At 45.6% G+C, this 23,096-nt stretch overlaps 1 protein-coding gene across 6 annotated transcripts in view; it reads right to left on the reverse strand.

The window, feature by feature from the left end:
• The window catches only part of KDM4B (lysine demethylase 4B), a 131,663-nt gene that overhangs the window by 87,389 nt on the left and 21,178 nt on the right, over positions 1-23,096 (reverse strand). For all 6 annotated transcript variants that reach the window (XM_025196495.1, XM_025196491.1, XM_025196490.1 and 3 more), the window contains one exon: positions 895-944. In XM_025196495.1, the coding sequence (XP_025052280.1) occupies positions 895-944 (50 nt within the window). The remainder of the gene's footprint in view (positions 1-894; positions 945-23,096) is intronic.

The following is a 23,096-nucleotide window of genomic DNA, read 5'->3' on the forward strand; positions in this document are numbered from 1 at the left end:
CTGCTTCATCAAAAAGAATAAAATGACTCTAGAATAGGAAAGATCCTTAAAGGGCAGGAAGTGTCCCACTGCTCCACTGGCCTCGGAGCTATGTCTCCTTTCTAACCATGGTTAACTGTAAGGCAAGGGGAAGCAAGAGAAATAATCAGACTACAGAGCCCCCGTATAAGAGGACTACTACCAAAGACAATGTACACACTGGGAATAGAGAATTCCCATAATTATGATCCCTGTATCCACCATTATTGAGTTTCTAAGCATTTTTTTTTTTTTAATGAAAACTGTTCAGCGGTAATCAATACAAATGCTGTCTGTATTTAACAGATTTATAAGGAGGGAAGCACAAATAATTACAAGGTTCCCTCTTTCAAAGGCTGCACAAAGCACAGCGAGGAAGGAAAGCTTCACAGCGGCCCAGGAGCTGGCCCTCCAAACAAAGGGATCAGTAGAGCTCATCTCATTGCAACGGGCCTTAACAAGCCGTGTATTGCATGCGGAGAGGCATGGTGGGTCTCTTATTGAATTCGTTCCCAGGACAGCTCCATGGTTTGGTCTTAACATCTCAAAATGAAAGTTTTTCCATCTATTTTAGCCTGGCCTTGGTGTGTCAGGAGACCGAGGCTTTGAGAAGCCACCTGTACCAGCAGCAACTGTTTACAGCGCTGCTGACAAGATGACAAGGTCTCTGGCTGTGGGGCTAATGCACTCAGTGTAGATTCATCAGGTACCTCTAGCAAGAGCAAATTATAGCAACCGGGTCTGTAGCAACTCTACGCGAGTCAATTTAAAAATCAAGGGTGCGACTCATCCCAGGGATGCTACAGTGTTCATTACACATATCCACACGTTTGTCTGAACAGAAGCAACATGAGCAAAGTGGGCAGGTGAGCATACCTTTTGCCAGGCGCTCCAGCCGCTTGCCATGCTCCGGGGGTATGGCATACCTAGGGAAACAATTTACATGCATCAGAAAAAAAATACGGCATCACAAATTAAAAAAACCCCAAGAACTGAGATTTAAATAACTGCAGGTAGGAGGGAGTGTAGCACAACACCAACAATTTGCTGACAGCTAGAAGTAGAACCCCAAAATTTCAGAAAATGTTAACGGTATCAATTAAAATCATTACAATGCAAGGAAAAAAACCAAAATTTTATTTTGGAGAAGCTGAAGTCCTTGAGTGCTTCGCACAATGGGTTTTATTTTTCTGTGTTATTTTCATGTGCTACAGCATCAGAAGACTTCACACAGAGTGAATCATGAGCTAGAAGGGAAAGATTTTAAAAGGATGTTTAATGAGGCAATATGGTAATGCAGCACAGGGAAACCCAGGAGTAAAGTAGTATGGAGAATGAATTAAACTTTTTTTTCCCATCAGGAAAGATGCGTACAAGATAAAACCGGGAGGTTGCACTGAAACTTAGCAGATAAGAAGTTCTTGATGAAATTATTTTATATATTTATACAGCCTTAATCAAAGGAGTATCTAGGCACTAAACAAAAGCAACTTCATTAAAAGTTCAGCAGAACATATGGGACAGGAACCCAATAATTCACATGCCTGTTTTTCTTCCAAGATATTGCTGAGGGATCTCAAGGGTTATAAAACCCACAAAATCCAAACATGAAAAAGGATGAATCTGTTATAAGTGCCTTTTCCTTTGGCAAGATAATCTAGGACTACACGCTTCACAAGCTCATTGAGTGACAAATAGACCTTTCTCCATGGTACAGACAAACAGTCCATCTTCCCTCCTAGAAAAATAAAATAAAATAAAAAGACAGAGGGCAACAAAATAAGTACTTGATATGCAGGCAACCTTAATTCTGGGATTTTAATTTTCTCGGGCTTGACTTTTTAACCTTTGAACACAGCATGCATGTCCGCTGCCTGGGGTGACAAAAAAGCAAAATGATAAAAAATATAAATTGCCTCATATGGCATCAAACCAACATCCGCATGGGTCAGCAGCAGGAGTTGGGACCTAGAGAACCAGTCAGACCTTTAGTACTTGAACAGATTAAATAAAAGCAGGCACAAAATACCAGCCTCTGCATGGACTAGAAATAAAAAGGGAATAAAATAATCTGCCAGCAAGCGTCACAGATGTTGGTATCAGAATGAGGAGTCAGGAAACTTGGGCTCCATTCAGGAGGGGATGGCAACATAGTTTAATTAAGGCAGACTCTTTTGTCCACTCCCCACAAGCTTGACCCTCCTCCTTCCAGCCCGTCTGTATCCCAGTACCATTCCTTCTCCATTCCCACTTCCCACCCTAATCCCAGTCTCCATTCCAATATTTGGGCTTCTCACCCCAATCTCACTCCATTTGCTGAGCCATTCCCAGTCCCTACCACTCCCACCCACCCTGCTCGGCATACCCAGTTCTCCCCTCCTGATCCTCATCTAATCTCTGCCTCTCCACCAAACACCCACTGCCTCCTAATCCCCTGACCCCCTATAAAAGCCCCACTAAACCAGTTCCCAGGTTTCCTACCTACCAACAGCCTACCTCTCCTCCCCACAAAATAATTTCTTGTCCCAACTCATCATCATCATCACCCCTAGCCCCTTCAGTCACAATGAGACAAGAGCTCATGCAACCAGCTTTCTCGTCCGCACTACCTAGATGTCTACAGTGAGCGCCTAGGAGAGCCTGCTTCCTTCTTCTCGCTCCCAGTGTCTGGACGAATACAGGCCACCAGACCCACAAGCTGCAAATCCAGGAAAACTCTTGCTCATCTTGAGAAAAAGACTACTCATTGCTGATATCATCTTTGGAGCTCTTTACTGTTAATTCCAGAAAGCATCTGCTGAGCAGAAGCTGAAATTTTTCATTACAGTTGGATCAGCAGATCGAGGGAAGTGATTATTCCCCTCTACTCTGCACTAGTGAGACCACATCTGGAGCACTGTGTCCAGTTTTGGGCCCCCACTACAGAAAGGAGGTGGACAAGTTGGAGAGAGTCCAGCGGAGGGCAATGAAAATGGCTGGGGGGCTGTGGGACATGACTTATGAGGACAGGATGAGGGGCCTGGGCTTATTTAGCCTGGAGAAGAGGAGCCTGGGCGGGGGGGGGGATTTAATAGCAGCCTTCAACTCCCTGCAGGGGGGTGCAAAGAGGACGGAGCTGCAATGTTCTCAGTGGGGGCAGATGACAGAAGGAGCAATGGGCTCAAGTTGCAGCAAGGGAAGTTTAGGTTAGATATTAGGAACAATTTTCTCACTAGGAGGGTAGTAAAACACTGGAACAGGTTCCCCAGAGAGGTGGTGGACTCTCCATCCTTGGAGGTTTTTAAGACCTGTCTTGACAAAACTTTGGCTGGGATGATGTAGTTGGGGCTGGTCCTGCTTTGAACAGGGGGCTGGATTAGATGTGACCTCCTAAGGGCCCTTCAACCCTCATTTTCTATGTTTCTATGATCAGATCTGGAAGGTTTCTTCACAGGAAGTCTCTCTCTGACATACGCACACATGCTAAATGTCTTTGCTCCAAAGCACACGGGCGAAAGAGCTACTCAAAGAAAGGCAGGCAGATTCGATTTTATTAAAGCCCAGGCAAAACAATGCCCTATGGCTTAACGCTCAGGAATACTATCTACTTTGGCTAAGCCATTTTGACTGCAATTTACCTTAAAATGCTTAAGACAGGTAACCCTGCATGGAAAGTTTCAGCCAAAAAGTTTACGCTTGGCAGATTTTTAGGAAGCTGAAAACAGGGTCTCATCTTCAAAAGGAGACTGGACGGGCACTTTGCTGGGGTCACTGGACCCCAGTTGTCTTTCCTGCTTGGTGCAGGGGGGCTGGACCCGATGATCTTCCGAGGTCCCTTCCGGCCCCTTACAATCTAAGAATCAGACACGTTGGAAAGCCTCATCAACCGGTAGAGCTACCAGCTCTGTGTGCAAAACCTCTCCAGTACACCGTGCGTGTGATATATCTATAGGTCAGCCCCTGGGTACTGCTCCTCAGTTCTAAAACCACTAGGATAATGTACCCAGACTGCAAGAAGTAACAGGGAAAGCCACATCCCACACTCGCTTTGTAGTGAGCCAAAGTGAAGTTCCCCATAATGATCTGGAGGGGCAGAATCAAACACAGACAAAAGTAGGAAATCCTGCAAAAGGTGCTTCAAGATTTAGCCTTTAAACCGATTTAAACTGACGTTAAAAATAAATCCCAGGAAAAACGATAAGTATAGCAACATGCTCCCAAGACTCGCTGACCAAAGTGGTGACAGGGCCTTAAATCGTGTAATTATCAAACAATTCAATTCCATTCGTCTTGGGCAAAGCCGGTAGAGCTTTTCTTTTTAAGTGGCCATTTATCACTTACATAAACGTGATAAAATTAATCCCGATCCCAAACTCCTCTGTGGGATTAATGTCCCTAAAATCTGGGAAATGAAACATTCCATTCCTTCTGGGAAAACACTAGAGGATTGGGAAAGAACTAATTTATGGCTCCAAGGCTGCAGATGATTAATGTAATATCCCTAGTCCACAATGCGACTTTCACTTAATTAGTGCCTGTAATTGGGAGTTGTAAAGATAAGATTAATTGAATCTTGAGGATGTTAAAAGTTTAATACATTGGAACATGGTTATTGTGTTATCTGAAGCTGCAGACTGCGAGAAACCGAGCCGAGTTCTGGAGCGGGGTCCATGGAGAGAATGAAAAGGAGTTTGCTTGGGCGGGAACCCAGCAGGCAGAGCCGAATCTCTATCGATTTTGCTCGCAAGAACTGAGTCAAAATCTACAAGTCATTATTCCCCCACCCACAAAACAGACAGTCTCGAAGCAACACTTGGTGCAACACTTACAGAACTTGGGGTTGGATCACGCCGCACCACTGCTGTAGGTTTTTCTGGATTTCCTTACGGCAAGGGAGGAATTTAAATTGCAGGATGGAGCAAAGTCTCTTTTGGCGACACCCACACAATGCCACCAGTTTGAATGAGTAAGCATGGATTCTCGGGTAAAGGGAGGAAAGGAAAACACAAAGCCCAAAAGAGAAACAAAAGGCTTCCCCCCTCCATGCTACGTTCTGCACAGGTCTGAGTTACAGACTCCAGAGGACAAGACATGGAACGATCACTTAAATGGTGGGCAGAGAAGACAAGCGCTTGGAAAGATTGGAAGTTGCTGCAATCAAAGGCAGACTGTAAATTGAGCATGCATGCAACAATGAGAGAGATGGCAAAGATGGTCCAAGGGCACTGGCCTCCTGCATTCATGTAGCATACCCCGTGAAGTTTGGCTGACTCTTTAGATACAAAACTCCTTGATAAAAGTAGGTGAAAAAAAGGTGCTATTCAATAGAAATGGTTATAAGCACTGCCAGGTACCCACCCTTTGGACTGCAGTCACCAGTGCCCGTCTTTAACTTCCAAGACAGATGCTTTACTACACAGCATCTCTGTTGCTACAAGGCTGGTTTTGGAACGGGATCCTTCCCCTCGGAGCCCATGCACCACTAACACCTGCAGATTTCTACCTAGTACAAAACAGTAACTGAAGCTTATACTATATATACCCTGTTCCACCATCTCAGCTTCTAAGCGTACACAGTTACTTGGCCAGACACGCACATCTTGCCGCAGAAGTGCATCCAATTATTTCAGTGGGCATAATGACTACACAGGGAGCCACCTACTTATAGCCAAAGGAAATGTTAGGCATGAGTAGCAACCAACCATGGGTGGGAAACCCAGTAACAGCCCTGCCCCCATCCTGCTTAAAGTTTATGCAAGGTCGAGGGCATTATCCATCGGTCCCTTTGAAGTTGAACCATTGGGAGAAATGGAAAGCAACAGTCATTAGGCCAAAAAGGAGGGAGCAAGCTCAGGGTTTTATACCCAATGTTTCTTGTGCATTTTACCTAAAGATTATTCAAGAGCAAAATGCATAATCAACATTGGGAGCAGGGCCAGAATCCAGGGTTCCTTCCCTCTCCGGGGAGTGCCCGTTTTGCAGGGCTACTCAGGCCAAATCTTGCTTGCTCTCCTTTTCTCCCAAAAAAAGGATGCACATGTGCAGGACCAGTTTGAAGTGGCAGCTAAACCTGCAAGCACAGAGAAGCTCAGGCTCAAGAGGATCCCTATACTAAAAAGCTCCTGCAGAGCAAGGAGCTCCCTCTGTTCTCTCGCCCTGCAGATGTTGCAGCCTGACCCCTGAAGATCAAGGCAGCAAGGATTAACGGGAATTCCTTTCCGTTTCCATGAAGAAGCTGGGGAATCCATTGGATCTAATGGATCAAAGTCTGTCTGTAAGACTAAGGAAAGCCACCTGTCTCTTCAGCAACAGGGCAGCCGCCTGGTAAACCTGAAGCAATCCCCCAAGCAAGGGAGGATGCTGTATAATTAACCCAGAGCAACAGGCACTGATGAGCCTGAAGTTGCTGAAGAGCTGCATGTACCCGACCCCAAGGTGAAGCCACCCCATTTGCTACCTACCAAACTCCCACCAGCTCCCTGACCCTTTCCCTGAACCTCCTGCACTCTTACAGACACGCTCCTCTCAGGGACAGCATTTTACTAGTTTCCCCCAAGAACTACTTCAAAAGTGTTTCTATTCTGCACAATTTAAAAAAAAGTCTGTAAAAATCCTAGGCTGAGCCTTGGTTCATGTTCAACAGCAATCCGGATAAGGACTAACAGGAAAAGCTGAACTTAAATTAGATGCGCTGAAAGGTCAAGTCACGAAAGTAGCTCAGCAGCATCTCAAAATACACCAGGATATCACCTCTGACATAGTTAACTGTTTTCTTGTAATTTAAGAAACAAGGCGTACGTAAAAATAACAGCTGTTTCCTTGTCTTTCCGTTCAACGTGAAAACCTGAAACGGCTATAAGAGATGGTATAATTAGAGATGGCCAGAGACTTCTCAATGAAACTATCAAAATGTGCTAATTTATTGACACTAAAACACCCTGGAGCAGAAACATTTTTGGTTTGATTAAGCATTAAACATAAGGAAGTCGAATCCAGAACTGAATCTGTGGTCAAAAAGAAGGGGGAAGATGCATCAGTGACCCAGTAGTTAAGACGCTGGCCAATTCAGCACAGAGCCACGTGCATCTTCCATAATTCAGGTGTGTGTCCTAACCACCCACGTCTTGACCATTTGGAGAGGGAAACGGAGAGGGGGGAATCTTACCCCCCAATAAAGGATCTTGGTTTGGCTTTGCAAACAAGTGTCAACATTTGAGTTTTACACAGAAATAAAATTAAACATTTCCTTGTCAACCCTATTTATTTAGAAGAGAAAGCCCAAGGCAACCAAAACTGTTCGTTGTGGGCTCTATAAACACAATTTAACCTAACATGGCCCAAAATAAGTATGCGCAGCCAATACAATTAGGGACCCTAATTTACTCATTCAGTTTAATCTAGTTTTTACTATTTTCTTATAGGTTTTTTTTCTTTTACTGTAAAAGTAACATCTCCAGAACATACCTGTTCCTTATTCTTCCCTAGGGCTTGCTGCCGTCTGTAGGCGAGTGTCCAGCAAGGGTTGGGATCCCATGCTGCTAAGCTTTGTGCACACAACAAAGGTATTCCTTGGCTCAATGTGCCTCCATCTCCCCCTACCTGGATGACCTGTTGTACCTCCCCTTCCCCACTCCACACCTTCCCTGTTGCAACTGTAGTGCTCAGGTCCATGAAAAACTAAAAATATCATTCCATTAAGTACACAAAAGCAGAATAAGCCTGCTCCAAGACACCAAGGACGATTTCTTGATGAACTCCCTAATATTATAAAACTCAACCATTTTTTCCCCTTCTCTGGGTATGGGCATCTACATTTATTAGTACTGAACTTTTCCTTTTTGCCAGCAGTTTTTGCTACTCTGACCCCTCCAGTTTACTGAGCAATTTAGTTCCCTTCGGTGTATTTTTCTGATCCTTCCAATTTTGATCACGGTTCAATTTACTCCGAGAGAGAGATGACAAGACAGACAAACCAACTGCATACAGTGCACGTAAGTGCTGGGATTTTCAGTTTAGCTGGCCAAAAGAGCCTCTAGCGTCCAGGCAAGCAACCTCAGCCCATCTCCATCTAGAAGACAATATTACTTCTTAAAGATTACCAAATGCTTCACCATTGTCAAGAGAAGCAATTTTGTGGATGGCCCTTTGTTTTATTCCAGTTGAATCAAGAATAATCAAACCAAGCTCTGCCCCCCCGGCTGAAATACTACTTTCAAGCAATGCAGGAGAGGGAGCAGGAACTTCTTCCCCCTACCCTGAACACAAAACAAAAGCAAGGGGATGGCAACAGCATAAACTATTTTAATAACCCTCATAAGAGCAACCCTTTATAGACTGATCCTGCTAGTGGAAGACATCCGTGACAGCCAAGGACACTGACCTTCAACCACTGTTGCAAGTGTACATTCTGTCCCCCTGGATTAACTCGGCTTCTTAATAACAGGCAGGACTGCAAAACCAGTACTAAATGAAGACATTCTTCAAAAGAGGTCAACTAGTCACACGCCCAGCTTTTTGGATGACAAGAGTGGGATTATAACAATTTCTGAAGATTGTTATAATCCCACCCAAAAAATTGCAAGGCCAGATTTAAAACAGGAAACAAGCTCCCAAAAGTCTCCACGATTTGTGGAGGGCAATGAATTATCAGGCCAGCTTCAGTGCTGGAGAACAAGACATGTAGGTGGGGAAAAAGACCTCGGAAGAAAAAAATAGTTTGGATCCAACTAGAACTGCATCTCACCTTGCTCTACCTTTTTTTACTAAGCCAGTATCCAAGATAGGGAGAGTGAAGCAGTGTTACCCAGAGAAATCTGGAGTCTACTGCTCCAAGTGCCAGACTCTTCATAATTTCTGGAGCAATCTCCCTGCAAAGAAAGTGCCAGGATTCCCGAGCCTCCAATCAATGCTGTATAAAGTAGTCTTTAGAGACCTAGGGTTTCCCACAAAAATGGATGCTGGTGTAATTTATTGATAAAAGTTCAGCATTAGAGATCTAGAATGGGCTCAATCAAGCGCTGAAATTTTCTATTAGATTGTCATTCCCATACAGAGCCAGCTTGCTTTTGCCTTGCACAGAAGGTTTAACTGGATGATCCCCTCTCTCTAGCCTTAAGATTAAAGCATGAGAAAGATCCTTCCTATTTGCCATGGTAGATGCTATTAATAGTGTAATTTTCTTGGTGTTTTGTTTATTCCCCTGGAATGGCTTGATGGATGTGAATAATTATCAGACTATAAAAGCCAGCAAATGTGCTATTTTCCATCGCTCTAAATCATCAAACAAATAAAGTGTGAAACAGCATTTTTTAATACAATTTTCCCCTCTAATGGCTTAGAATTATTATCAGGAACAATGAAAATAAATAAGCAAATGCCTTGTGAGTTAAAAATTAAATGAGTGTGTCAGGAAAGAGGAACAGAGAGAGCATCGTGGGGTATAAGGGCCACTTTAGAAACCATTAAAGAGAGACAGTGAGGAATTCACTGCTACACAGGAAAGCTTTATAAAAGACCAGGTGTTGCATAGGGGCTTTCTACATTTGGTCCCCAAAGCTGCCAAAAGAGGTGCAGGGAGGGAGAAGGATATCTTAATTTGGTCTTATAGCTGGTCACTGAAGGCTATTAAAACTTATTCCAAAAAAGCACAGCTGCTTCATACAATCCTCCACCTGCTCATGCCACTTCCATTGAGTTCTCCCCATTTAAACTTAGTTATTCCTACCTAAAACAATGTTAGCTTGTAGAGAGAGCCTGATGTCCTCTAGTTCAGCTCAATCATCATTTTCCAGACCCATTCCTGCCATCGCTGTTTCTCCCAAACATGCAATGCTTCTGCTAGCCACCAGCCCTTACTTCTCCTTGCTGCCCGGTACGTCTGCATCCTAGCCTTCCTCTACAACGTAGAGCAATTAAGCAAAGATGAGATGACTAAATCTCTGTGCACCTTTTTTTCCATTAGAGAATGGGCACCACGGGCAGGAGGCTCACCGGCAAGGCTTTAGAAAATGTCAATTCGGTCCGGCTCGTGTTGGAAGGTAAAAAAGTTAATTTCACAGTGTCTGCACAAGGTCTGGCCAAACAGGCCTCGCGCAGCTTAACATGCTATAATTACTGAAATAAGGCATGCTAACAAAAAAAACCAGGCCGCCACGTTTAAAATGCCTCGGACCATGTGTCAAGCTGAGGGTTAGTTATCTGTCTTCAAAGCAGATTTACTCATGCCAAGAATAATGACCCTTAGCAGATTTAAATGCCAACCTGCCCTTCCTTGGTGACAAGCAGAATAAAGAGGCCATCCCCGTAAGACATAAATGGGCCCACAAAATGTATCATCTGAACCTCAAGATTCAGGCTGGGAGCTGCTAGCAGCAGCAATGCCTGCTGGCAAATCTTTTGCTTATGTAACAGCCAGCACCTCCAGGTTATTCTCCTAGTAAAACCAGAAAAAAAATGCTTCTAGCATAAAAAAAAAAAAATTAAAGTTCACACGCTGACTTAATGGTGAAACCTCTCCATAAAACAAAGCGTTTACAAAATCCTAGGCAGCAAAACAAAATGCTTCTCCTTCCAGTCTGTTAGCTTCGGGCAGTTTTGCAAGCTTTACTTAGGCACCTAGACTTAAATACATAATGTTTACCTTCATGTCAAAAGTACCCAGAAGTTACGCTCTCTCCCTACAAAAGGGTCCAAGTCTCTTATTTTACCCCAATTCATCCCAGGTGTGTTGCCCCTCTCTTTTCCAGTTGACTCAAATTAGTCTTTTGGCCAGTCCCACTTCCTAATTAAACACTAAGGATGCTGATACTTTGTGCATCACCTTTATCATCGCCATCAGGCAATCACTCTATCCGTAACAAGCTCAATACTCTCAGCTGCGGGGTGAACAGGGCATAAGATGCGGGGCAGTGCTTTTATATGATCAAAAAACTGCAACATGGTCTTGGAGGGAGGTGTTAGGGTTCAGTCCCTGTCTGTCCCGTTCCCACCTTCCCCCCTTTTTTTCTTCCTTTTCAATTTCTGAAGAACTTTTGACATTTCTGAGGATACATGCTACATAAGATCACAGGAACTGGATGAACATGAACTCTGAGATCCCTAAAACAATGATAGGCAAGGTTTGCCTGCCTGTGGCAGTACAACGCGACTACCACCCCAAACCGCTTAAAACAATTCGCTCTTTTTTTTCTAAAACGTTTCTTAAATATTGAATCAAATCTGTTAAAATAAATGTTTTGAAAACACAGTTTAAAATCTCCTATTAGCAAGGCCCTCTGTTAAATCCATCTCCTTGCGCTGGACGCACTCAGATATCTGATATCATCACTCAGCAAAGACAGACTTCATGTTCTTATGGGATGAGAGAAAGGAGGAGAAAAGGAGAACGACTCTATAAAATAAGAACAAAAACATATAAACCACACTCTTGTGATGGATATGGAAGGCCAAAAAGGCAGGAAAAAGCAGAGGAACAGCTTCTTTCTTTCTTTTTTTTTTTTTTTAAATCCTTTGTGGGTCATTCGGGGGGGAGTCCCCCAAAGCTGATCAAAGCAGTACTTCTGCCCTTACTAGGACGGAGAGAATATTTACAGCAATTGGCAAACAAAGACTGACATCTGGTCTTCATATGTTAAAGCCAATGCAAGGATAGATTAGAAATATTGTAAAAGTAAAAGGTTCCCCTCCTCGCTGCCCCCCTACCCCTGTCAACAGCCTCCCACTATCCCTGGTAAGTGCAAAGCTAAATACATTCAGGCACCGAAGGCAGGATCCAGTTCACCCGTTTCCTCTCCCTGATATCTGAAACGGTCTGACACCGAAGCAGCCATCTTCCGGCTCAGAGGATCACCATTTGGAAAGGAAAGCCTCTACACCTCCCCTGTCTATCCCCTTTGGTTGTGGCTCCTTGATATCGAGAAAGCAAACACTTGCTCAGAAGATAAGATCGCCCCTGGATCAGCGTTCCTTGTTCCTAGGAAAGAACCTTATCAAGTCTCTGCGGTTTTATCTTTAATGGATCGTTTTACAGGACAACAGATGATGGAATTCAGTAGCTTTAACCAGCAGTGTCAATGATTTCAAATAATGACATTTTTATTGAAACACACACAAGCGCACAAGATAAACACAGGGGACTTGGGACTATCTGCCTGGAAACCCATAATAAAGAGTAAATAGGTAAGGACAGGACAAGATTACAGCCACATAGCCACACCGAACAAACCCGAATGATAAAGCTCTGCAGACAGGTGGCCAAGCACAATCCTCTGGGGAACAAGGGAGGGGGGAAATCAGGACAGCGACTTCTGCAGTCACTGATGTTCTCGGCGGAGTGCTCCGCAGGCTGCACAGAGACCTCAATTAAATTAAGCAACATGCGCCTAAGAACAGAAATCGGACAGTCCCTGATGATTCGCAATGAAAGATGAGCAAAAAGACATGCCTCTTCCTCTCCAACGTGGTGCTTGTTCTTGTATATCCTCGGTGAAGGTCCAACCGGAGTGGGAGCCTGGCATGGGAACAGGGAAGGCTCGGCTGGAAGAGTGGGATCAACTGAACGCACTGCAGATTGCTATGCAATTTTTCTCTTAGTCAAAAGCAAATTGTGACAAAGACTGGAGACTAAGTGAGAGAGGCAGCTCAAGATGGGAGAAGGGTGGAAATGTGACACAGCCAATGAGAATTTAAAGATAGCATTTGCAAGGCTGTATCCGATTTTTGGGGGGCCGTGACAGGATGAAGTCCTCCTTTGTCATATTTTACTATTTTAACAAATACAACACCCCCCCCTTATTAGGAGAGACAGCAAAGCTGCCAAAACCTGGCCCTCTAAACCAGAGCTTTCATATTTGCTTCAATAGCACCTTGGCCATGCTGCCGCCCTGCGCGGCACTCCACAAATGGAGATATAACACTGGGCAGCAAACCACTCAACTACATCCGATGGCAAGAAAATGATATTTAGAGATCTGCTTTTAGGAACTGGCTTGTAGATTTATATTAGAACAATGGACCAGGGGAAAGGCAGGGGTTAACTGGTTTCTAAAATGGTCCTGCTCGGAGCAGGGGGTTGGACTAGATGCGACCTCCTGAGGTCCCTTCCCACCCTCGTTTTCTATGATTTTATGATTCTAAAAGCCTGTTTGCGACGAAGTTTCCTTCAAGGCCCACCGTGTCTGAAGCCAGCAGACACTGGCTGGGATACTGCAGATACGGACCACGCTGTTCCCTGATAACCCATCACACGAGATAAGGCACTCTGCAGTGCTGGCGAAGTCACAGTGACCAGCTGCAGAGACCCTGGGATTTCCGATTTTGGTGGATGGACCAAATCAGGAGGCCAGGGCATGCCCAAATTAAGCCACCAGTAAGTGACACCACCAGCACACCACCCCGGCACACCACCAGCCCGTCTCACCCACCCCACAGGGGTAAGGTGGGGTTCGGCCCTTTGACCTCCAGGCTGCTGACATCTTTCAAGAAAGAACAAGTGGTGAAGCTCGTGTACTGGCCAGACGTACCTTCCCTCTGTGACAGCTTTAGGGCTGGTACAGAACCAGGGGGGTTATTTTACTTGCCTTGCCTGCATTATTCTTATCTGCTATTACTGCGTATCAATAAAATTTGCCAATGGAAGAAGTCGTGGTCGGTCTGAGGGCTTGGGTCTACCCGGAACAAGGTATCCAGGTCATAAATCCAGTGCCCACAACATCCAACTGTCCAAAATCAGCCACTTCAGGGATCTCGTGCCAACAAGGGGTGCCAATCAGCAGTTCTTCTGATGCAAGATTCAAGCTGCTCTTGGATAACTGCTCTACGATAGTAGCAGGAGAAGGATTTTCTGAGTTCGTCGCTGCCTTTTGCTCCAGCATACAAGACACTGGCAAATCAACCCTCCAACCAGTGGAACGTGATCCCTGCTGCCAACTCCCCTTGAGTGAACACTTTGCTAGGAGACAGTGCCACAAAATCCCAGCACAAGATAAGCAAGGTCCTCCTAGGCTTTCCTGGCTTGCATCTCATTCAGAGGGAAGTTTTGCCCATTCAGGACTGAACAGCCAAAAGGAGCAGACAGAATACCCTACGCTGCAACATTATTTCGTCGTACTGCTGGTCCTACCTTGCTGTGCTTGCAATGAAGTTTTCCTAAATACTTTCTACCACTGTTCAACACTGCCTAGTAGTGGCTCTAGACCAGCGATTCTCAACCAGGATACTGCAGCACCCTGGGCTGCTTTGAGATCCTTTCAAGGGTGCCGTGGAGCACCACATAAGGTTAGCACTGTTAAGTGCGCAAACATTATTCACAAGATAAACCCAGAAATTTCAAATAGGGATCCATAATGGTAAAATCATTCTGACCTGTTGAGGTCTTTTTGAGTTCTTTGCTATAGTACAATTGTGCTATTATTTTTCAGCAGTCAAAAAGTCAATGAAAACTAGGAACTGGCATTTTCCAAGGGTGCCCTGAATCTATAAAGAGTGAGGATCACTTATGTAGACAACATAAAATGCAGTACTCAGGCTAGAAGAGCACTCATTATAGATAGCATGGCTGGAGCCTGATTAGGTGCTACAGCAGCCATTGGGAATTATCAGAAACATATAGGGGAGCTAAACCGCTGTCACCAGCGCTGTTTGCAGAGTCATATACTGCAACAGCTTTCATACCAAGTAGCTGGGAGCACTAGCATAGCTAGCAGAAGGGGTGCGGGGAGAAGGGGAATGAGCACTACTCGCCTTGAGTGCCAAGTTAGGGGAAAGCACAGGCGGGCAGCTGCACACAAGAACAGCAATTCACTGCATTACCAGTCAGGCCACTGCTGCCACCAGTTACACTGCTCCCGTGTGCTGCCACCACCCAGCACAGAAGTGCCCAGGTAGGCCTTGAACCAAGAGCAATTCTTGTCTCCAGAGAAGAGAAAACAATGCAAGAAATGCCTCCCCCAAGAAACTGGAAATAGTGCAATATGCTGGTATTTCTGTTTTTCCAGAAATGCCAGCATATCGGGGGAAGGGGGGGGGGCAAGGAAGAGAGGGAGGACAAATACTCTTCATCCGTTGTCCAGCAAGGCTGAATTATTAAAATTACTTTGGGCTTGCTTCTAAATCTAAATCAGTGGATCTGTAAGCGTCCCAGCACAACCTGTGCACAATACATGCTGCTGTTAAACTCTTAATCCTAAAGCTGCCCAAGCAAGAAGTATTATCTAAAGAAGGTATTAATTCCAAGGAAAGGCACTGCAAATAGCAGCTTTTTCCTTTTTCTTCGTGGAAAGGGTGGCATGCAGAGGTTTCTAGTGGGTCCCCTGAGCTAGCGAAGCCCAGAACTTGCCCAGAAACACGACTAGGCAAAAAAAAGGGATAGGGACAGGGTTGGGACTCCTGGATGCTGCTTCACTTGCTCTTTCAAAAGCCTGTAACAGAAGCCCAATGTAATTTTTAAATACTGCTTTAAACAAGGGGCTGGAAATGAATGACCATCTGCTGTTTGAAGGACAAGCTATGTAACAGTTGACTAATCTACATCACAACAAATGCAGACTATAAACCACAGAAGAACTGGAAGAGAAAGAAATGCTGTAGTCTGCTTTTGCACGCAGAGGGGTGTTTTAGTAAGGAAAGATGTTTTGGGGAAAATATTCTGAAATGGCTTATTCGTCTAGTTTGGCCAAGAGGAAAATTACTACACACTTCAACAGAAATTAACAGCAACAGTATTCGTCTCCTTGCCATTCTCCATTATCTCAGCTTACAGGCACCACTTATGAAACATGTATTTCCATAAACTGATTATCAGATTATTAGTTATTGGTTGCTTGCAGTAGGAGACACTGTCCAAAAGTAAAGGAAGGCACAGGCCATACTACAGAGAGCTTATACCATGCAGAGAGAGAGAGAGAGGTGGGAACAGGGTAAGGCATAACCATGTAGCTATTGGTGACACCCTGTTAATTTAAAATCGTGGTTTTATCACCACAACCTTGACATCAGGAAGACAAATACAGCCAAGCCATTAAATCAGCCAACCTGTTCCTGGTAGGCATCAAGGTAGAGGTAAGCCCCCATGAGATCTGTGGGAGGACTCTGCTCCAGATGAAGAGACCCCAGAAGCTCAGGGAGACTCGGGTCCTTCCATATTGACAACCCTGGGTTTCTCCTCGATCTGAGCAACGCAAAGGCTATTTCATACATGAACATGGTGGCAGTTTCTTGAGGCTTATCAGAATAAGTTCACACAGGGGTAGAAAATGCCAGAGTAACTCTTCTTTTGCTGTCCAACTGGCTATGCAATCCTGTCCATCGTACAGGCGCAGCAAGATCTTACCCTGCAGGCCTGTGGCATCCAAGACGATGGGGTGTTTGGGGCAGGAAGTACGACTGGAGGCTGCAATCTAAGAGGGACAAGGCAGAGAGCTGCCCCTGCTGCACAGTATTCTCCGCACGGGCCCCCTTAGCCACAGCATCAGCATCAAGCCACTAATCTGAGTGAGTTAGCACAGAAACCTCCATCCATTGTCCCTGAACAGAAAATTTATTAAATTCTTACAGGCGGACATGAAAAACCTCAGCCTGCATTATCAGTTCAACGTGTTAGATAACAGCACAATCACACTTCACAAATTTCCAATTCTCCTATCTGCTGGACTAGGGCCCAGTTTTAGGACTACGGAGGTCAGATTCACCCTTGCAATTTGCCAACACTAACTCTGGCTTTCTCCCTTCCGGTAAAGTATTATACAATGCCTACAAAATCTCAAACAAACCTCCATAATATTACCCCCTGCCTGTCCAACAGCAGTTGGAAAGGGTAGGAATAAACAGAAGCACAGCATAGGGTGGGGAGGGAAAAAACAGCAACGTTTGCAAGCAGGAAGTCTTCACTTTTCTAGATATCTACTCTCCCTTTAATGGACACAGCTAACTCCTCTTAATGTTCACAAAAATTGTGCCCAAGCACTGCGGGGGGAGACCACGATGTGCACAGCAGTATGTTAACAGGTATTCTTAGTCTGCACCGTGAGAGCCGCCCTCTCCACTGGGCACGGAGATGTGCACGTTCCTGTTCAGCACTCTTGGAAAGGAAGGCAAGCGAATGCCAGTGTCTGTTCATTAGCGATGGTGGCCATCACCTAATCTGGAAGCCCTTTCTGCTAAAGAGACTTCCCTCTCCACTTCTCTAGTCCGGTTCATCTTCCATGATCTCAACAGGAGGTAAAGCCCACCCCAACAGAAACATTATACGGAAGATTTCTGCTGTGACAAGACCCTGTGAAAGGATGTAGCATGTAGTCTGAAGCTCCTAGTCCTGCTTCAGGCGCCCCTTCTATTAAAAGGGAAGGGTACTACAGCTAAGTCTTGGTAGAGGTGGTACTGTAGACTTGAATAATTCCCAACCACACCTTTCAGTTCAGTGATTAGGGTTAAATATATATGTATTTTCTTGGGGAAAAGAAAGAGGGGGGTGATTAACTAGCTAGCATGTGCATCGCAGCACTACTGTGTGCTATGTTTCACCATTACTGCAGAAATTCTGCTATTTTAAACTACCCTTGTGCTGCGCTGGCATCATTCGAGACGAATTTCCTCTTCAGAGGAAAAAGAAAAACTGACTTTTGCCAACATGCTAACAAGATGTGAATGAAAAGCCTTCCAGTGTCATTAGGGGTGCCTTTCCATCTTCACCTACCCAGTTGCTAGTGCCATGAAGCCAGAATCTGAGCGCCAGTCTCCGGGAGGGTCTAAGTCAGAGCAGGCTGCGAGAGTTATATGGAGAGGGAAAGCGCATCTATCTGCCTCACATCTTGTATCAATGACAGAGTGCACTGCTCAAAAGCCTAAGTTATTAAAACCAATCTGTGATCCTGTCAGACTTCCATAGATCTTCATCTCAAATCAGGTCTGAGCTTTGAGCAGACACTTTCAAAACAGAAGAGCGAGTTTCAGCAAGAGCCTTCTCTCATCAAAGAAGGGCCTCTCTCAACCCAGACTGGGACTGCAGAGCTGTGATGAATTATTAGTGCTAGTAGGGAAGGCAGTTCATGCATTATACACTACGCCAGTGGAAAAGGGACCCATTTGGAGATGCCGCGTTAGATACGAGCAGAGGAGCACAGATCAGTTTTCTCATTCAGGTTTATGGGGCTGTACCAGAAATACCCAAGAATGGGAGACCCCACCGAGTGTGGCATGGCACAAAACAGTCTCTGCCCCAAAGAAGTTGCAATCTAAATGGCGTAGAGGCGCGCAGGCTGTGGGAAAGGCATGCACCACACAACCGGCAAATAACTGGATGGCAGAAAACACCATGGTTAAGTCCGTGCATTTTGGAGAGGGGGTGGAGGAGTTTATTTAAGGAGGAAAAGGAAAAGAGAAGGGAATAGAGACAAGGCTGGGGGGTAAGTGAGTAGTGAGGCTGGAGTAAAGTGGGTTGGAGCAAGCAGCCGAGTGGCTGGCTGGGTTGCGCTCGCTCCCCTTCCCTTCGTGCAGCAAGCTCTTCCTTGGCTGCTTCTACAGCCGCGCCCGCCGTCTGGAAAGAGTCTGGTGGGTTCCTCTCTAAATTCGTGGCAGAGAAATGGGAAGAGGAGGAAAGGTGGCACCACCTGGGTCTTCCTCCCCCAGACGACGGCATCTTCCCCGCACGTGAAAACCAGTAAGTGTTTGGTCAAGTCCATGTAACACTGAAAAGCTTTAAGCAGACTGAGGATGAATTTCCATTGTTTAAGCTGTTGGTACTTGAATGGGGGAAGAACTCAAACCAGGGGCAGGGTTCAGGAGTCCTCAAAAGCATCAGTCGGGTTCCTTAACAGCACTGAAATCATTCAGTTGACCCAAGCTTCAACCTCCCTGCAATTCATCAATTCCCGGGATTTCAGAAAAAACACCAAAGTAGCAGTGCTGCCGCCTGCTCGGAAAAGGGCTTCATCCTTCACCACAGCACCACCTGCAGACCAAGCCAGCCGCTCCGGCGTGTGGGAGCCTGCAGGAGGGCTTGTTTGAATATTAGCAGGATGGCGTGGTTGGTATTGATTAACTAATGACTGCGGTATACAAAGCCCGAAAGCCTGTATTAATAACTCACTGCTGCACTCCTCCCATTTATCAGCAAGTTACAGGGGGATGCAACGCTGCATCTCAATATATCATTCCTTTCTTGACACCCGGAGCAATCAACATGCAGAGGCATTCTTAATGCAGAAGCCCCATTCCAGAGCAGCTCTGACCTACGAGTTGCGTGCCAGGTCAGACAGGGGAGGGAAAAGCTGTTCTGCCTATTAATACACACTATACCCCATTCCCTTTATTTCTTTTAATAAGCATCGCCCAATCCTTCCTCCACCCCCTCCCATCAACAGCAAAGAGCCTTGCTTCGCCAAATCAGCCTGAGAGCAAATGGTGCTGCGGCTGATCCATAAATCAAACATCACCATAAATTCTGCTCTCCCTCCATCCAAAACTGCAGAGCCATAAAACAGATTACATGGGGGAGCAGAGGCTGGAGGGCTCCCTGCAGCTCACAAATTTCCCGTCGTTGCAGGAATGGCCTTCCTTCGGCTCTCCCTGCCTCTCTCCCTCCTCCCCTTGCCTGTAAATCTCTCCCGCCATGGAGGAACCTGCAAACAGTGGACGTGTGCCCACGTTCAAAAACAAGCTGGCCCTGTATAAGTCTGGTGCAGATGTCAGAGGCAAAAAATCCGGCAGAATCCTGTTCATTAATGAAAAGTCCCAAAGCGGAGAACGAGGAAAGCAAAAACTCAGCAACAAACTTCTGGATGGAGCTGAATCAGAGAAAAAATATTCATGCTGCAACACATGTAATGTTTCCGGCTTCCTAAAGGTCACGAGGCACACCTAAAGCTTCCTGACACACTGCATTAAAAAGCGTGCATGCTCTCCAAGTTGTAAGTGGTTAAAAGGATCCCAGTAATCAGGTGTGATTATCACAACGGATTGAGTTAGTGTTTGAACCTGCTTGTGCAACATGCTGCCCTTAAGACAGGGATGGGTATTCTGCACCCCTCATCTCCCCCCCGCTGCTGCTGTACAATTCAGTAGCAAACATTAAACCCAGCAGCCTCAAATGGGATTATACCAAACTTGCAGCAAACTGCAGCGTAAGTGAGGGTGCACTGAAGTGGTTGGGCAGGGGGTGCAGGGCACCACGGAGGGGAAACAGGGGTAGTGGGTATAACAAACCAAGGGTCCTGTATCCACAGCTGGAACGGAGAAAGAAGGGGCCGGCGCAGCTAAGCTCCATGGTTGCATTAGGTAGGTCATTTTCTTTAGCTAAAATCATTCCCTAGGGATTAACATTTTCTATCCTGGAGGTAGGAGAGGGCAAGGGTTCAGGCCAAGACAGCTGCAACGCAGCCTGAGACAATAATGAAAAACCAAATCTGCGGTAAAACCTACAGCTTTCTGACACTTGCAGCTGCTTTAGGATCTGCCATTGGTCAGATAAGAAAGGGGCAGGGCTCCTAAATATACTCCAAAACCAGAGGAACAAATGTTTCTTGCTTTGAGCATTTTCCCATTTCATCTCCCCCCATCAAACAGCTTTACACCCTCCTGATGGTGGGATCAGGAAGGTGCTAGTTAGACCCAGGCTTGCTTAAACATGGCTCTTCCAACCAACGTCCTTAGATGGCTTCCTTGACTCCATGGACAGAGATTCACTGTACGCAGGGGACTACGGCAGAGACGGGAGCGGGGGTGGGAGGAGGAAGGAAGGAAAATCCAGACTGGTTTTGCCAGCAGGGCTGTCAGGGGAATCTAGTTCCATCAAGGAAACAATACTAATCATTGTTGCTAGCAACAATTACATTTTACATGCTACCCTAGCGTGAGCAGGGTCTTTTACAGCTCATACCGCCAAACTCCTTCCTTGATCTGCAATAGCACTTTACAGGCATGTGCTACCCTAATGCGAGAGGTGGCATAGGAAATCATGGGTCAAGTAGAGTAGGTTTGACCCATCTTCAGAAAAGGAATGCCTGGCCAGGGCTTGCCAAAAAGCCAAGCTCAGAGTTGAAGCTATCATAACTATGGAGAGACTAATGGCCTCCTCTGCGAGTCCCCTTCCTCAATATCATTTTATTTAACTTCTGTGGCTTTTGGGGAGTAAAACAACACTGCAAAATGTTGTTCCACTGGCACTTATGAGAGAGAGAAATGACATAACTGTTAGCATCCATCAGCTGGGGTATTTGCAAAACCTCTGTTACATCTGTGTTGCCAAGCCGTAAGGGGCTATACCATAGCTGTGATGTTGCCAGTTGGCCTGAGGATGTTATACTCTCAGAGATGCACCCAATTAAATCTACAACATCAAAATGATCCACAATTCAAGGGCTTCCTTAGGTGTGGAGGGCTCTTCATATTAATGCAGGGACATACTCCCCATCTGCTTCGTTATGTGCGTACCTCTGAAGCAAGGAAGGATTAAGGACCATATCAGCCTTAGCTATGAATGGCCAGCTTTTGTCCGTGCTCTGAACACAATTCAAAACAGTTCAATTGTACTAAACTATACCCTACAAATGAAGCATTAATTCTCCGCTGGCTAAATAAGCTACATAAAGGGATCCCATGACAGTAGTTCCCACAGCTCTGCAGCCCTGAGCAGGTCACAATACCTAGGTGTTAAAAGAGAGGTTTAATGTTCACCTACTCCACCTGGCTGTTCGGAGGCAATGCTTGGGAGATGCCTGGAAATCCTCGGACAGATAGCAAAAAGTGGGGAATAATATTAATCAATGGCGGGGCAGTTTGGGTACCTCAAGCCTGCTGGATTGCTACTGCAGCTTCGAAGGGAAAGCAGCAACCAAGCTCCAATACAGGATACAGAAGAGCTGGTGTAACCAAAGCACAGTGGCCCCTTGTGGCATTGCTATGGTCAAAAGCTTCACCTGCTTCCCTCCCCAAACTCTTGAATTCATCAAGGCCAAGGCAGACATCCGTCAGCATGGCACTGATGAGCGCAGCGTTAGGCTTGACACTCAATTTTGTAGCTGTTGTTCTTATAAAAATCAGTCTCCTGTTAACATCATTTGACAATTTGCTGCATTTTAAATCTCTATATATGAGCATATAAGGTAATTATACATAATATGTATAATTGATACAGTAAAAACTCCTACCACAAGAGGTTTTTATACAGGCTGCAAACTGGAATAAATTCAAACTTCAGAAAAACTGAAGACAGACTAAGAAAAGGTTGTAATTAAGCTTCTAATGTAAGAGGAACAGTATATTATAATTAGAGAAAGACATGCAAGCAAGAGACTCAGCTCAAGCTGGCAGCTCCCTGCCTATGAAGCTCAAAATGAAATTACTCAACAGCTCAAAATCCCATGCAATGCGTGTTTGAAGCTGTGTGCCCACTTGCCACCTCGCCCCTCGGAGAACGGCCTCTCCTGGGCTTGACAAAACCAGATGTTGTCCACAGTGTGCCAGGCCAGATGCACGCACGGGGACACTGGGACATCAGGAGAGACAGGATCAGCTTCCCCAGCCCGTGGCGCGCAGAATCCAGACTGCTCTACTTGGGTTGGTCTCTGTAGTGGCAGCAGTACCCGCTGAGGACGGGCACGGTTTACTTCTTCCCCCAAGTCGTGCAATGAGATGGAGTTTGAGAGCTCGAAAACGCACAAGTGCATTAACGCAAAGCGCCAAAAGAAACCGCCGTGATTGTTTGGTGAGAGCTGCCCCTTCTTGCCCCCTTCCATTTCATCCATCGCTGGATGACCCTCCGCCGCCTGAGCACTTCACTATTCTCCGAACGTTTCTTATCCTGCGAAGCAAGGCTGGAGGAGGCACTCATTCGCCTACTGTTTTTCTCCATCTGTGAAAGGGAAGCGATGCAAGGAACTGTCGGCACAGCAGTTTTTTTCTTTTGGTGTTGAAAGTAAGGCGGGCACACTCACATTAATCAAGAGGCTGCACAACCAGCCAAGCGGCTCATAATTAAGGTGCCAGCCAAGAAGCCATCTTCATCTACTGAGACACTTTGTGAAGGCCTGGTATCCCCCCAGCACTGCAGAGTGGAAAGGCTGTTCCACTGAGGTTTCCTTGCGTACCTCCCAACCAGATGTGAAAAA

This window comes from Alligator sinensis, unplaced genomic scaffold (assembly GCF_000455745.1).
Source record: "Alligator sinensis unplaced genomic scaffold, ASM45574v1 scaffold1295_1, whole genome shotgun sequence".
NCBI classification, from domain to species: domain Eukaryota; kingdom Metazoa; phylum Chordata; order Crocodylia; family Alligatoridae; genus Alligator; species Alligator sinensis.